The sequence below is a fragment of the Anabrus simplex genome, chromosome 2, assembly GCF_040414725.1.
Source record: "Anabrus simplex isolate iqAnaSimp1 chromosome 2, ASM4041472v1, whole genome shotgun sequence".
In the NCBI taxonomy this organism is placed as follows: domain Eukaryota; kingdom Metazoa; phylum Arthropoda; class Insecta; order Orthoptera; family Tettigoniidae; genus Anabrus; species Anabrus simplex.
The window spans coordinates 1,148,569,249-1,148,582,515 of record NC_090266.1 but is presented as its reverse complement, the minus strand read 5'-3'; the positions used below and the strand labels follow the sequence as shown (position 1 = coordinate 1,148,582,515).

Here is a 13,267-nt window from a genome sequence, read left to right as displayed (position 1 = left end):
AAGGCATAACAGTCTATAATGATAATGTATGTAATGTATGTAATTTCTTCTTGTTTCAGACTCATTTCAACAGTCTAACTTCAAAGCTCAACTTCAACTATGGTTGTTTCAAGAGTTCCCCCAACAACAATATTTTAAGAAAATCTTTTATATTCTCAATTTTATCTTCAAGATGAACAAGCATATACGTCTCCAGCATAAAGAAGACCCCTACGCCGATTTTATTCGTCACTTGGACATTGACATTTTGGAAATTTTAACTCGACATGAACGAACATTTTATTCATCACCATAATCATTACATGTGTTTCAATTGTACTGCCATTTTTTGTTTAATCTTTTAGCTGATGATGTTCCATAATCGGAACAAAACATGTTCTATTTTGTATACACCTAGAGATTAAGCTGGATTATGTCATGTAAACAATAAACTAGCTATAGGAAGTTGACAAGTATTGGAAGGTGGGAATCTCCTTATAACTTAACCTTAGTACTGAAGTAAAAAGAATACTGAAAGCTCTATTTTAGTATGTACCTCTTTACGTTCATAACCCACTGTTCTGTAAAATCCTATTTTACTAATGGAAACTTGAAAATTTCATATAATCTTGCATGTTAGGCTATTTTACCAACAGAATAATAACTCTTTCTGCATAATGTTTAAATCCAAAATATGATATAGACACAATGTTACATCTGCCTGTACAACCACTGCAAATGGAACTATAAAAGATTCAATATCTTAATGCACAATGGCAGTAAATACAGACAAAAACCATTTTCCACCCAGTGCCACTTTCAATGCCACTGGAGGATATAACTTTATTATCTAAATTATATGTGGAAGTATTTCACAAAACCTGAGTAGCTTCAACCAGGTGTGCCGTCTCACCAGTGCCATGTATCATTAGAAACTTCAGACTGTGGTGTATATAAAAATGTGTTCTTTTTAGACTATTTTATTCAGATGTTATAGAAAAATAAGTTTGTACTACATGAAGAATTCTATTATTTTTGAAGTAACTATTAAACCTGTTGAAAGGATAAATTGTTTTTGAGAAACTCAAAATAACTTCAAAGAAGCATATTGAATGCTTCCATTACAGTACTGTGAAAGTTTAAGATAATTATTACAGAAAATGAATCTTTCTTCTTTAAAATATAAATTGCTTTACTTTTATATACACTGAAAGGTGGAAAGAACAGCAACAGTCCAAATTCAATAAGTATTTATTTTACATTTCTGTGAATGTCATAAATACATATCTAACAGTTCATGGTTAAATATTATTATAAATAATAAATATATTTAAAAATAATAATTTGGTTAAACTGTGCCAATACCTCACCAATACCTTTGGTAATTTTTTTCATTTTGTTTTCACCTTCAGAAGTGTGCATTACCACCCCTTTCATTAATCACACCCTTTAGTCTCTTGGGCTTGGTCCTGATAAAGGATACTTTCTCTGTTTTCTCTTCATTAGCAATTATTTTCTTCTTGAACAAAATGCTTAGCGCCCTTTAACTACTGATGACGTTTATGAGCTAACAAAGAGCCAGATTTGTGCACCAGAGAGATTCTTAAGGTATCAGTAAATTTCACTCACACATATTTAGACATCTTTGAAAGCTGTTCAAATCATCTAAAATTTGTCTGCTAACTCAGATACAAGAGATGAGCTCTCAACCAAATATGCAACATAGCTGGCTCGCTGTCTTTAAAGAGCCTCGTTCAAGTTCCTTAGTGTGTCTACATATTAGTAGAACCTCCTTCTGTGTTTGTCTCACAAAAGGTCAATGAGATTCAAATTCAGTCAGAAGTCTACCATGACATGAAATCCCACCTCATCTAAGTCCTGAATCGCAGATAAGGCAAAAAAAAAAAAAAGGTTGTATGTTACCAAAATAAAACCATCAATAAATGGAGTAAGAGGCATAATGTGATCCTGAAGGATTTCCTTGTTGTACTGATGAGCTATTAAGGGACCTGTGCTAACATACTTATATAACCACCATGGAAATAGTTCTTGGGTGGGAAGTTTTACAGGAAAATCTTCACCCAAAGATTCCTCACACTCATATTCCGGCATCTGGAGACTTTTTTGAAACAAAATTTTCATTCATCTGTGAACTACGAGGGCAAGTCAATAAGTATCTGCAATCAATTTTTTATAATTTATTACAAAAAGAGTACACATTTTTTACTGATATCATTTTTCAACATAGTTACCCTGCTTTTCAATGCACATGGTCCACCATTTCACATGCTTTCTGATACCCTCTGCAAAAAAAAAAAAAAAAAAAAAAAAAAAAGGATTTTTGTTGCTTAGCAAGCCACGTATGCACCACTTCCTTCACCTGTTGATCGGAGCTGAATCGACGGCCTATTAGTGTGTTTTTAAGTGGACCAAACAGATGGTAATCTGCCGGAACGAGATCAGGACTGTACGCAGGATGCAGCAAAAGAACTCCTTCTGACAATCGACCTCTGTGTTTGTTGTTAACTGCGGGTTTCAGCTTTTTTACCAGCATATCACTGTAACGTTTACTGTTTCCCCTTTTCCTGAGTCCCAAAAAACTGTGAGCATCACTCCGCTCCTGGTACACCCTCAGACCACCAAAAACGGATTACGGAACTCTGTTCTTCCTTGGTGCAAACAGAGAGTGGCATGGCCTTCTTTATGTAGCAACAGCACGAGCTGTACTGGTCTGATAATGCTAAAATCTACCAAAGACGTAGACAACGGTGCCATTTAGCGGCTGGTGAGCACACAACGCCATAGAGCCAACCTAAAGACAATTAGAGCAAAATTGCAGATACTTATTGACTTGCCTATGTATATTCCCTGTCCATTATTGCATTCTGTAGCTATGACAATATGCCACATAATGCAGCCAAACAGTATGGTAAGCGAGTGTGTAGCAGTTCTTCTGGAGTAGATTTTTGCTTCCTCGGATCATCTTTAGACAATTTGCTCAATCCTGATCCCATTAAGTACCAGGGGCCTGTTTCATAATGCTACAAGTCTACAAGTTACAAGTAATTTTTCATACAAGTTGTTGGAAAAAATTAATTCCTGTTTCATAAAAGCACTTGTAGGTACAATTGTATTTATACAAGCTACAAAACTTTTCAACAAGTTAAAATTCATGTTGTGTTTCATAAAGATACTTGTAGAGTACAAGAACTTGTAGAAAATATCATTTTTCTTACAAGTTTTAGACATGTAAGGTTAAATACAAGTCTGTGTAATTTGGTGTTAAATAATCAATAATCAATTAGTTTTCAAGCTTTGTCTTAATTTTCGTGTGGAAATGGTTTTGTTATATAGTAGCAACGATAGTGATGAAGATATAACAGGGGATGGACAAAGACGTAAACGAACTTTCAGAAGTACGGTTAACATGGCTTTCACAAGCTTTTAAAAATACAGTGAAAGATTTAGAATGAGCCCAGTAAAACTGGAGTCACTCCTACAAGATGTAGGTAATCAACTTCAACATGCAAGTAACAGAAACTGTGCTCTATCCCCAAAATAACAGTTACTTATAGCATTACACTGGTTAGGAAATGGAGGGCAATATGCATGGCGTATCAAAATTTAGTGTGTGCAGAGCAGTTCATTCAGTTTTGAATGCAATGAATATTGTCAAGTTTCCCACAGTTGTTGACTGGCCAGAGGAAACTGGCCACATAGTTCAAGAGTTCTGTGCTACTGCTCATATGCCTCAAATATGTGGATGTATTGATGGAACACTAATAAACATTGGTGCTCCTGTGGTAGTACATGAGAGCGACTTTATCGATAAGCATGGGAACCATTCCATAAACTGCATGGTAGTGTGCAGACCAAATCTTAAGTTTTACTATGCAAGTGCTAACTGGCCTGGAAGTGCGCATGATGCGCGCGTACTAAGAAATAGCACCCTTTCTCAACACTTTGATGTTGGCTGGCATCCATTTCCAAGTGCTATTCTTCTTGGTGATTCAGGGTATGCACTGAAAGAATGGCTCATTACACCTGTCTTGGATAATATAAATGACCCTGCAGTTATGCGTTTCAATAAAGCTCATAAGTCAACAACACGTATAGATGAAAATGCTCATGGGATCTTAAAAGAGAAATGTCCATGTCTCAACCCTACTTTTGCAGCTAATATTTTTATTTGTTGTAATACACTTTGTGCCAGCCCCGTGGTGTAGGGGTAGCGTGCCTGCCTCTTACCCGGAGGCCCCGGGTTCGATTCCCGGTCAGGTCAGGGTTTTATACCTGGACCTGAGAGCTGGTTTGAGGTCCAGTCAGCCTACGTGATTAGAATTGAGGAGCTATCTGACAGTGAGATAGCGGCACCTGTCTAGGAAGCCAAGAATAATGGCTGAGAGGATTAGTCGTGCTGACCACATGACACCTCGTAATCTGCAGGCCTTAAGGCTGAGCAGCGGTCACTTGGTACGCCAAGGCCCTTCAAGGGCTGTAGTGCCATGGGGTTTGGTTTGGTATTACACCTTATGATATTTCAAGAGAACTTCAAGGTCAGAATGTGATGAACATAGAACCTGTTGAAAATGGAAAAGATGAACTAGATTTTGACTATGTACCTCTTCCAGCAGCATATAGGTGCCTACAGCAACTCATTAATCATTTTGCTTGAGATTAAGGCAAAATATATAGTGAAATAATGTCATATAAAAAGCTGTTATTTACAGTACACAGACAAACTCCTTTAATGTTAATGTTGGGTAGGCCCAAGTCTCTCTCAAGTTTCAAAGCTTCCAATTATGATTAATATACTTTTATTTCTAACAGTTCATTCTGAAAGGCTACCTTCTTTCTCCTTTCAATTTCCAGATAATGTGTGGGGTGAGGTGAAGCCTCAGAGGAAATTCTCTTCCAGAGGTAAGGCAATATTATGAATATTCCTCCACTCTCTAACTTTGTCTTCTTTCATGAGTGAAGTAGAGAAAGCTCCAAACAAAATTTCCTTCGCATCCATGATTTTTTTCAGTATTAAAATTTTATTTGCAATTTGTTGCTGTTTAGGATTACTCATGTTTGACTCCACTTGGCTATCTCTCAGAAATCAGCTGACTTGTAAGACCTGTAGTGAAATGTACCAACCTCACAATTGTAGAAATTTTGTTTATGAAATAAGAATTTCCTACAAGTGTAGGAACATCCACTTGTAACTACAACTTGTCTGCTTGTAGACTTGTAGCTTTATGAAACAGGCCCCAGGAATATGAATATGATTTATAATGTCCAATAACGGACCATTTATATTGGTATTAAGTTGCTTTACATCGCACCAACACAGATAGGTCTTATTGTGACGATGGGACAGGAAAGGGCTAGGAGTGGGAAGGAAGCGGCTGTGGCCTTAATTAAGGAATTTGCCTGGTGTGAAAATGGGAAACCACAGAAAAACCATCTTAAGGCCTGCCGACAATGGGGTTCGAAACCACTATCTCCCGAATACTGAGTACTGGCCACACTTGCGACTGCAGTTATCGAGCTCGGTCAAAACACATTTCTATCTGGTAGATTTAAACTATAGATATGTATAACTCCTCCTGTTAAATATAATCTCAAACATTAGCTACCATATTCCAACAAAAACCGTAACATAAGTATTTACAGACATAACTGACAGAGTTATTGCACACTTCAGTTTAAGAGAGTCAAACAAAACAAATCTCAGTTTTACTTATGACAAACTTAAATCTGTTTTAAAATTAAAGCTAACACACTGAGTTTTATTTATATTTATGCCATATTTGATGAGCAGGTATCCTACTCATTTTTACCAATACTGTAGACTCTAAAAAATCAATAATGAATGCAACTCATGAGAGTATAGTATACTCTACAGTTAAAATTGTTAGAGTGGGGCAAAAGTATAAGGCATTTATAAAGAGTGTTTTAACATGCAATTATGAAGATGAACTCCTTACAATTAATGCACCAATGCAGCCAAGTAATCCAAGTTTTAGGTATAAATATATCTATCCGTAGGGGTGGGAAACAAGAAGTCCGAGAACTTCTTTAAGTCTTGCACAGGAGACACGCCTTGTAGATCCCTCAAGAAGAGCAAGCGCACTTCTCATGTCACGCGGCACATAGACAGCAATAACACACTATGACGACTCTGTTAATTGGAGAAGTCACGAATGTATGTGCAAGTGGGGAAGAACGTTAGGTACAAAGTTGCATTTACCCAACACATCCCACAAAGTGGTAAGCACAATCTGTTATTTATTTTGCGCCTGAGCCTTCGATTTATAGTGGAATGGAAAGCTCTATGCCTTTCTGCTCACAATTTATTGAATATCATTGTTAGCGCAAATTTTGGCTACTAGGAGAAAGCCGTGGGCCTGAGAGTAATTCACAGAAGCCCCAGAAAGTAAGTCCAATGTAATGCTTGTTTCCAGTGTATTAGTTTTGAAAGCAAAGATACATCGGGGATGATTCCCCATTTGAAGAGCCACGAACCGTTTCAAGGCAGTTGAGCATCAGCTAGTAGCTCTTCTATTTTGTGGACTTAAACTACATTCTGTTCTTCATTGCTTTCTTTTTGAATTAGTAGTGATAATTTCAGAGTTGAATGCAAAGTTTATTTTAAAAAACCCAGAGAAAGCATAATTCAAAGAAATAACACTCAATTTCTAATTAATAGCAAGTGATACTTTGTTTGCATTTGAAGAGTTCCTAAACTGAGTTTTGTTTTATTTGATTTCAATTTGCAAATAATCAGTTATGTTAATATTAAAAAGGAAGATCCAATATAAGGTAAGGAATTCTAAAAGGACGTTTCCCATATGTTTAGACAGATTAACTCGTTCCTTTTAAACAGCTGGAGTCCCGCACTTCAAGAGAGGAATGAGATTCTCACATGCGTCCTGAAAGAGCAACAGTATTCACTTTAACTTGAGAGGGGTTCTGAGATTCTTGAGATTTCGACTGCTGGCCTCGAGACTCTTAAGCGGGAAGAATTCCAATTCCTAGCTATCAGTATACTTTCTGCAGAGTAACTCATATACAGTACAATCTAACAACAGTTAAGATATTAACACCTTTCAAATGCATTAAGGTGGGTCTTCGTCTCAGGAAATGTTCTTGACAATATTAATTTGGAGAATGGAGACTGTAGCAGAACCAAAATTGAAAGCTTTCAGTAGAATATATAAAAATGTTTATGTAGAAAGAAAGATTTCAAGAATGCTTTAATTGAATGCAATAAATCGAGAGGAGGAATTCCTTTTAGCCAAAATGCAACAATTACTTGCTCATTAACACTCTTATTTTCGTCTCTCTCTTTATACACAACAATAATATAATCATAACACCTCTTCCATTCATAACATTCTGCTTCATTTCCATAAAAATCTATACCATAGTAATTTAACTGTGCAGGCCAATGTTTTCTTTCCTACACTATTTAATGAGAGAGAACCAACAGAAGGGACAAGCAAAATTTGCATTTGTGAAAACAATAAGTTACACACAAATGTTTAATTCTTTTTTTTTTAATCACCAGTTTTTGTATTTCTATTAAAAAACATTTTCTCTTTTTGTGATTTGGCAACATTCCTTAGTCTTGTCTGGTGAATTTGGGTTCAGCAAGTGAACTGTCCTAAGAAACAAGAGAAGAAGGGACTATTCTATTGTATAAATCATGTCCACCCACCATATTACCTTCCACATGCATTTGTCTAGTTCGTATATGTATGAAAATGTCAACACACCAATAACAAGGAGAAAAATAATCTGAAAATGATCCCTTTCATACAAATGACAATAAAACAATACACACATTTTCATAAGAAAGAAGGAATTCAAAACTTAAAATACATCAAAACCACAAATTCGTGAAAAAGTCATCCACAGACAACCATGGTTAAGATGATTAAAATAATAAAAAAATAAAAGCATTTTATAATCTTATTTAAGATAAATATATTCCTTGAAATATTGGTTGATTTGGAGAGTTGATGGCATCTAACTATAGTATGACACTGTAAATTACTAATCATTTGTAAGTTGCTTCCTCATGAACTACCCAGGAATTATGGCTGTACCTAAAGGAATGTGAAAGGTCTTGTATAATAAACACCTGTTAATGAGAAAAGAAAACAAACCCAGCCCAAAATCCATATGTATGCAATACATTCAACTAATTATGGAACTGATATAACAGCTTAGGCTTTCAAAGCTGGCATATCGGTGAATACATAAGAAATTATCTTCCCGGCTTGTAGGCCATGGTCGAATTGGGTTAGTAACTCCCAATGTGTCACTGGAAACTGCACCCGGCATTCTCAAGGGGTTAGAGAAGAACCCTTCGGAAAAAGTACACCCCGTTATTAGTAGTAGTGGTCTTCTTCTGCTCCTTCTGACCTTTGGAAAAACAGCAGACCCCTTTAGAATGCCAAGCACAGTTTCCGGTGAAATTGGGAGATGCTAACCTAATTCGACCACGGCTTATCAGCCCGGAAGATAATTTCTCTTCTTTATTCAAAGTACATAATGGCCTCTTTAAAACAAGAAAATATACAAAAATCAACTTCATGGTCCGTATCGCACTTTAACAGATTCACAATTATTTTTTATTATCCACCTTGACGATACATTAGTTGCTTAAGGCAACTTATTAGTTAATAGTGGTACATGTTTTGTATTTTTGTAACATCTTCAGCCACATTACAACACTGTTTAGATGAAAAAATTAATACAATGACAAAGTTTACAATGCCTGCAAAAATACGAAACATTTACCACTATTAACTAATAAGTTGCCTTAGGCAACTAATGTACCGACAAGGTGGATAATAAAAAATATTTAATTGTGAACAAGAAAATTTGTCGAAAAGCCAACTTTGAGTAGAATGGTGATAATGTGTCTACGGTATTACTGACTTTTTGTTGTTGTCAAGGACTGGGATAAGTATTCTAGGAATAATGGGGAGTATAAGCTTACATCCAACATATTCCTGGAGTTAAGACTGGGAGACAATGGGACAAAGAAAAAACAAACATAAAATGCCAAATGCGACCTAATTCAAAACGCTCAACTTTTTCCCACTAAGTCTCAGTTCTCACAGTCTAGGTTGGATTTTCTGCACCTCTAGGTCATGAACACTGTTTCCTTCAACTCTCATGTTTATCTGTATTGGATTTGTTAGCAAATGCCTTTTTTATTTCCCCTTTCTTTCTTCCCCTATTCAGATGAGCTGATGAAGTTCTCTCTCCATCCAAAAAGTAATACCGGTAGAATAAAACAGATAAATCGAAGAAACGCCTAACATTAACACGGTTTACATAAAATTAAGATAATAATAATAATAATAATAATAATAATAATAATAATAATAATAATAATAATAATAATGGAATTTGAACAGCACACTGATGTCTTGTTATGTGAACACCAGCAAAAGGTCATCCATTCCAAATGATATCTCTCTCTCTCCTCATTGTCCAAATAAAAATTTCAGTATTTCATTCCAATTTGAAACTCTCAAATTTCTGTTTTGAAATAACAGAATTTTAGTTCATTTTTCTGCTTTTGAAAGCACTGTTATTTCATCTCCCTCCTTCAACATTATTCACGTGGTGCAACTATTACTTTATCCTCACGGATGATTTACAGTAGATGGCTCTAAACACAATTAAAACATAACAGACTGACACAAATATGTAAAAAACACGTTCTCATAATATTTATATCTGAGATATATAATAATGAGATGAATGCAGTACTTTATTCCAGTGGACAAATCTGGTAAGCTCTTCAAATTGATGGTTTGAAAAGCTAACCAAATCACACTAACGTTCTCTTGAGAAGAGACAGCCTGCATGCAGTTGTCTGTTCATGATTTAAAAATTGTGTTAAATTCTTAAGTTGAACCCAACAATAGGAACACGATTTCAAGTTCAAACTATTCATCTGGGAGGAAAGGGAAGGCAACACAACCACCTTTCTTCAGTCAGTGACAAGCGAGTTATTAGCAATATTCTGACGAACAACCTATTTTTGACTGGAGTTTAACCAACTTCTGAAGCTGAATAACGTAAGTTTATAAATATTGGTAAGACTTTCTGAGTAAGTATATTGAAGAAATAATAAATTAGCCAGGAATAGAAAATGGAATATAAATGTTAACATACAGGTTGTATATACAAATCAAACACCAGAAATCACACAAAATTAAGAAATGTATTACATCAGCATTTCTGTATGGGAAAACATAAGCCATCCCTGAGAAGAATTTCTTTTCCTAGCACCTATTCTGAATTTAACAAGATTTCTTCAATATACACAAAAAACAGAATAGGCATTTAAATACGAGGTTGTTGCTGTGCCTTCATGGTTATGCATATGTACCCACACAGTCTAGTTTTATGTAACAAAGAGTTCATAAAGCTCATTAAGTGATCATTTGTTAGATCATTTTTGTACAGCTATTTTCTTTTAATTGCCTATTATTTTCTTAAAGCCTCAAAGAGCTTTTAAACAGACTTGATGAGTCTAGTTTTAGGTGTAACTGTCAAATCAATGGCAAATAATGTAGGTCAGCGATTGTCAGCTGATATATTAGGAAAAATAACGAGAGATAAAAGGAAGGAATGTGGAAGGAATCAGGAAGAGGAAGCATATGTGAAAGGAGAATAGTCACACATAATGGAGGTGATGGACATTAGAACAGGAAGGGCAAGGTCATGTCATTTTACAAAATAAAAGTTTATGGGTTCTTATTTCTTTTCAAGTTTCTACAAGAATATCTCTTCTTTATAATATTAATAAGGATGAAAAATTAGCACCATTAGAAAAGTGGTGAAATATTTAGGAAATGGTAGTGGGAAATTTCCTACAGCACTTGAGCAATCTTCTATCACGTCATACGATTGTTTGACAGTTGAATCGAGCATCCATCACGAGAACTCAATTGGACTAGCATCAACAAAATCACTCCTGCAATCTGCACAAGCAGCACCGACTTCAAGGCTCTCAACTTGCAATAGCAATTGCTCTGTAATCAAATGAAATGTACAACCACTTTCTCAATTGTGAGCTGCCCTTTTGCCACTCATGTAACCAATCCAACGTTCCGCAGTAGTAGTAAGTAATGGATCATGATCAACAGTACTGAGTAGTAACAATTGGTTCACATGTGTGGCATGGTAGTCCCAGCGGGCTAAGTTCGGTGCTACTCCGAGAGTAAAATGGCGCAAGTCGTACACTGTGCCAGCCCCTGTATCGTACAGCAGCAAGAGCATCTTGAGAGATAACATTCCCTGCTCAAATAACGCAGCAGCTTCTTGCGTTTGTTCAGCTGGTGCAATGGACTTGAGATCATACAACCCTAGAAGAGAATAGATGAAACCATTCAGCACGAACGATGCAGGTCTTGTCGGATATTCTTCATACCAAGGAAATTTTCCCAGGAAGGTTGCTAAAACGCCACCTTCTGAACTGGCCACGCGGAAAGGCCGCAGACCAGCAATTGCAGCTTGGAGATATTGCGATTCTCCACCAGAGTGATGGTATGCTCGTGCCAGCACAGATATAGCATGACCTTGACCCATCGCTGAATACCTTGAACACAGAAGTGAGGGATGTAACTGCTTAAGGAAATTGTAGTCACTATGTTGATCATATTAAGTCCATGTAACTTTTTAATATATTTTCACTGAAGATGGCTCAAAGATGAACTGAAACATGTTTGGCTAAAAATCATTCCATCCAAAGATATATGTAGTGAATAGGAGCGAGTAATAAAAGCCTTTCTATGGTAAAGTCTTACCTGAAAAGGAAAACAGTTTATTAATAATACAATGACATGTTTTGTTCTGTAGGAAAGTCTTCAGATTCGTTCAAATAACTTATTTGCTTGTGATCTAATATTTTTTATGCTGTGTAAACTTGTCACCAATTATGAATGGGTGATATTATGGACAAGTGAAAGTCATTTGAATGTTAAAAATTCTCACCATCAGTTCCAACAACTTAATAGCAGCAAAAATGTTCTGTGAACTTATCTCAGTGCATGTTCGCTCGTCACTGCGGTTCAGCTTTCCAACAATAATGTATATTCAAGTGTAAATAAATGATTTGAAAGAATCTGAGGATGTTCTTATAGAACGAAACATATCATTTTATTATTCTTAAACAGTTTTAAACAGTTTTATAAATTTTTATCTAGTGTTCGACAGAAATGAAAAAAATTAATTAATTAACTAAGTTGACACTGAAAATCATGACTCCCATCTTATCAAAAAGTTTCAGAAACTTCAAACTTTCCTCAAACAGATGCAGAGAAGAGCTAAACAGCAAAAAGCATAACAATTTTAAATGATGATAATGCGAGTTACAAGCTGGTATCAGAAAGTAATGTAAACTATAACAACAATACCAGAAGTTTCAAAACTGGCTTTCATGGCCGCAGATCTTAAAATCACGGGAATATAACCAGAGTCTTGGAGGGGTATGCCAATCCAACTGAACTGGGGGAGTTGGCCGTGTGGTTAGGGGCGTGCAGCTGTGAGCTTGCATCTGGAAGAAAGTGAGTTCGAGCCCTACTGTCAGCAGCCCTGAATTTGGTTTTCCGTGATTTCCCATTTTCACACCAGGCAAATGCGGGGGCTGTACCTTAATGAAGGCCACGGCTGCTTCCTTCCCACTCCCAGGCCTTTCCTATCCCATTGTCGCTGTAAGACCTACCTATCTGTATTGGTGCGACGTAAAGCAAATAGCAATCCAACTGATGAGCCCAAAAGCACGTCTGGGCGAAACTCTGCAAATGCACACGGCCTATCCACCCAAAGGCTGGTTCTATTCCCGTGATTTTAATACCAAAAGTGTATGTTACATTCTTCACATGGTCTAAGCTCATTATCAATGATAAACTCATCAATATGTTTAAAACCAATTCAAGCAAAATATAACCTCCTAAAATTATTATAAAGTGGCCAGAGACTATATTCAATAACCAATTAACTCTTTCTGAACGTTTCTTAACAGGTTAAAGAAGTGATCAAAATTCAAATAATTACAATTCAGCATACATAGTAAAACAACAAATGTTATGAAAATGACAGCAATAAGAATGGAAAAGTTTGATGATGATGATTATAATTCTATGGACACATCTTTGAGATGTCAGATGACTGACTTAAAAAAAAGAATATTGAGACAGATTGGTGTCCAAGAATGTAAAATTAATGACAGGGTCAAATGTAGGCAAATAGTAAAGAGGTAACAAGGATT

The 13,267-nt window shown here is 36.0% G+C and overlaps 1 protein-coding gene across 4 annotated transcripts in view; it reads right to left on the bottom strand.

Moving 5' to 3' along the window:
• Window positions 1-1,212: 1,212 nt before the first annotated feature.
• Window positions 1,213-13,267, bottom strand: part of Hsepi (D-glucuronyl C5-epimerase) — a 178,571-nt gene continuing 166,516 nt past the window's right edge. For all 4 annotated transcript variants that reach the window (XM_067142103.2, XM_067142105.2, XM_067142104.2 and 1 more), the window contains one exon: window positions 1,213-11,596. In XM_067142103.2, the coding sequence (XP_066998204.1) occupies window positions 11,062-11,596 (535 nt within the window). In that variant the 3' untranslated portion in view covers window positions 1,213-11,061. The remainder of the gene's footprint in view (window positions 11,597-13,267) is intronic.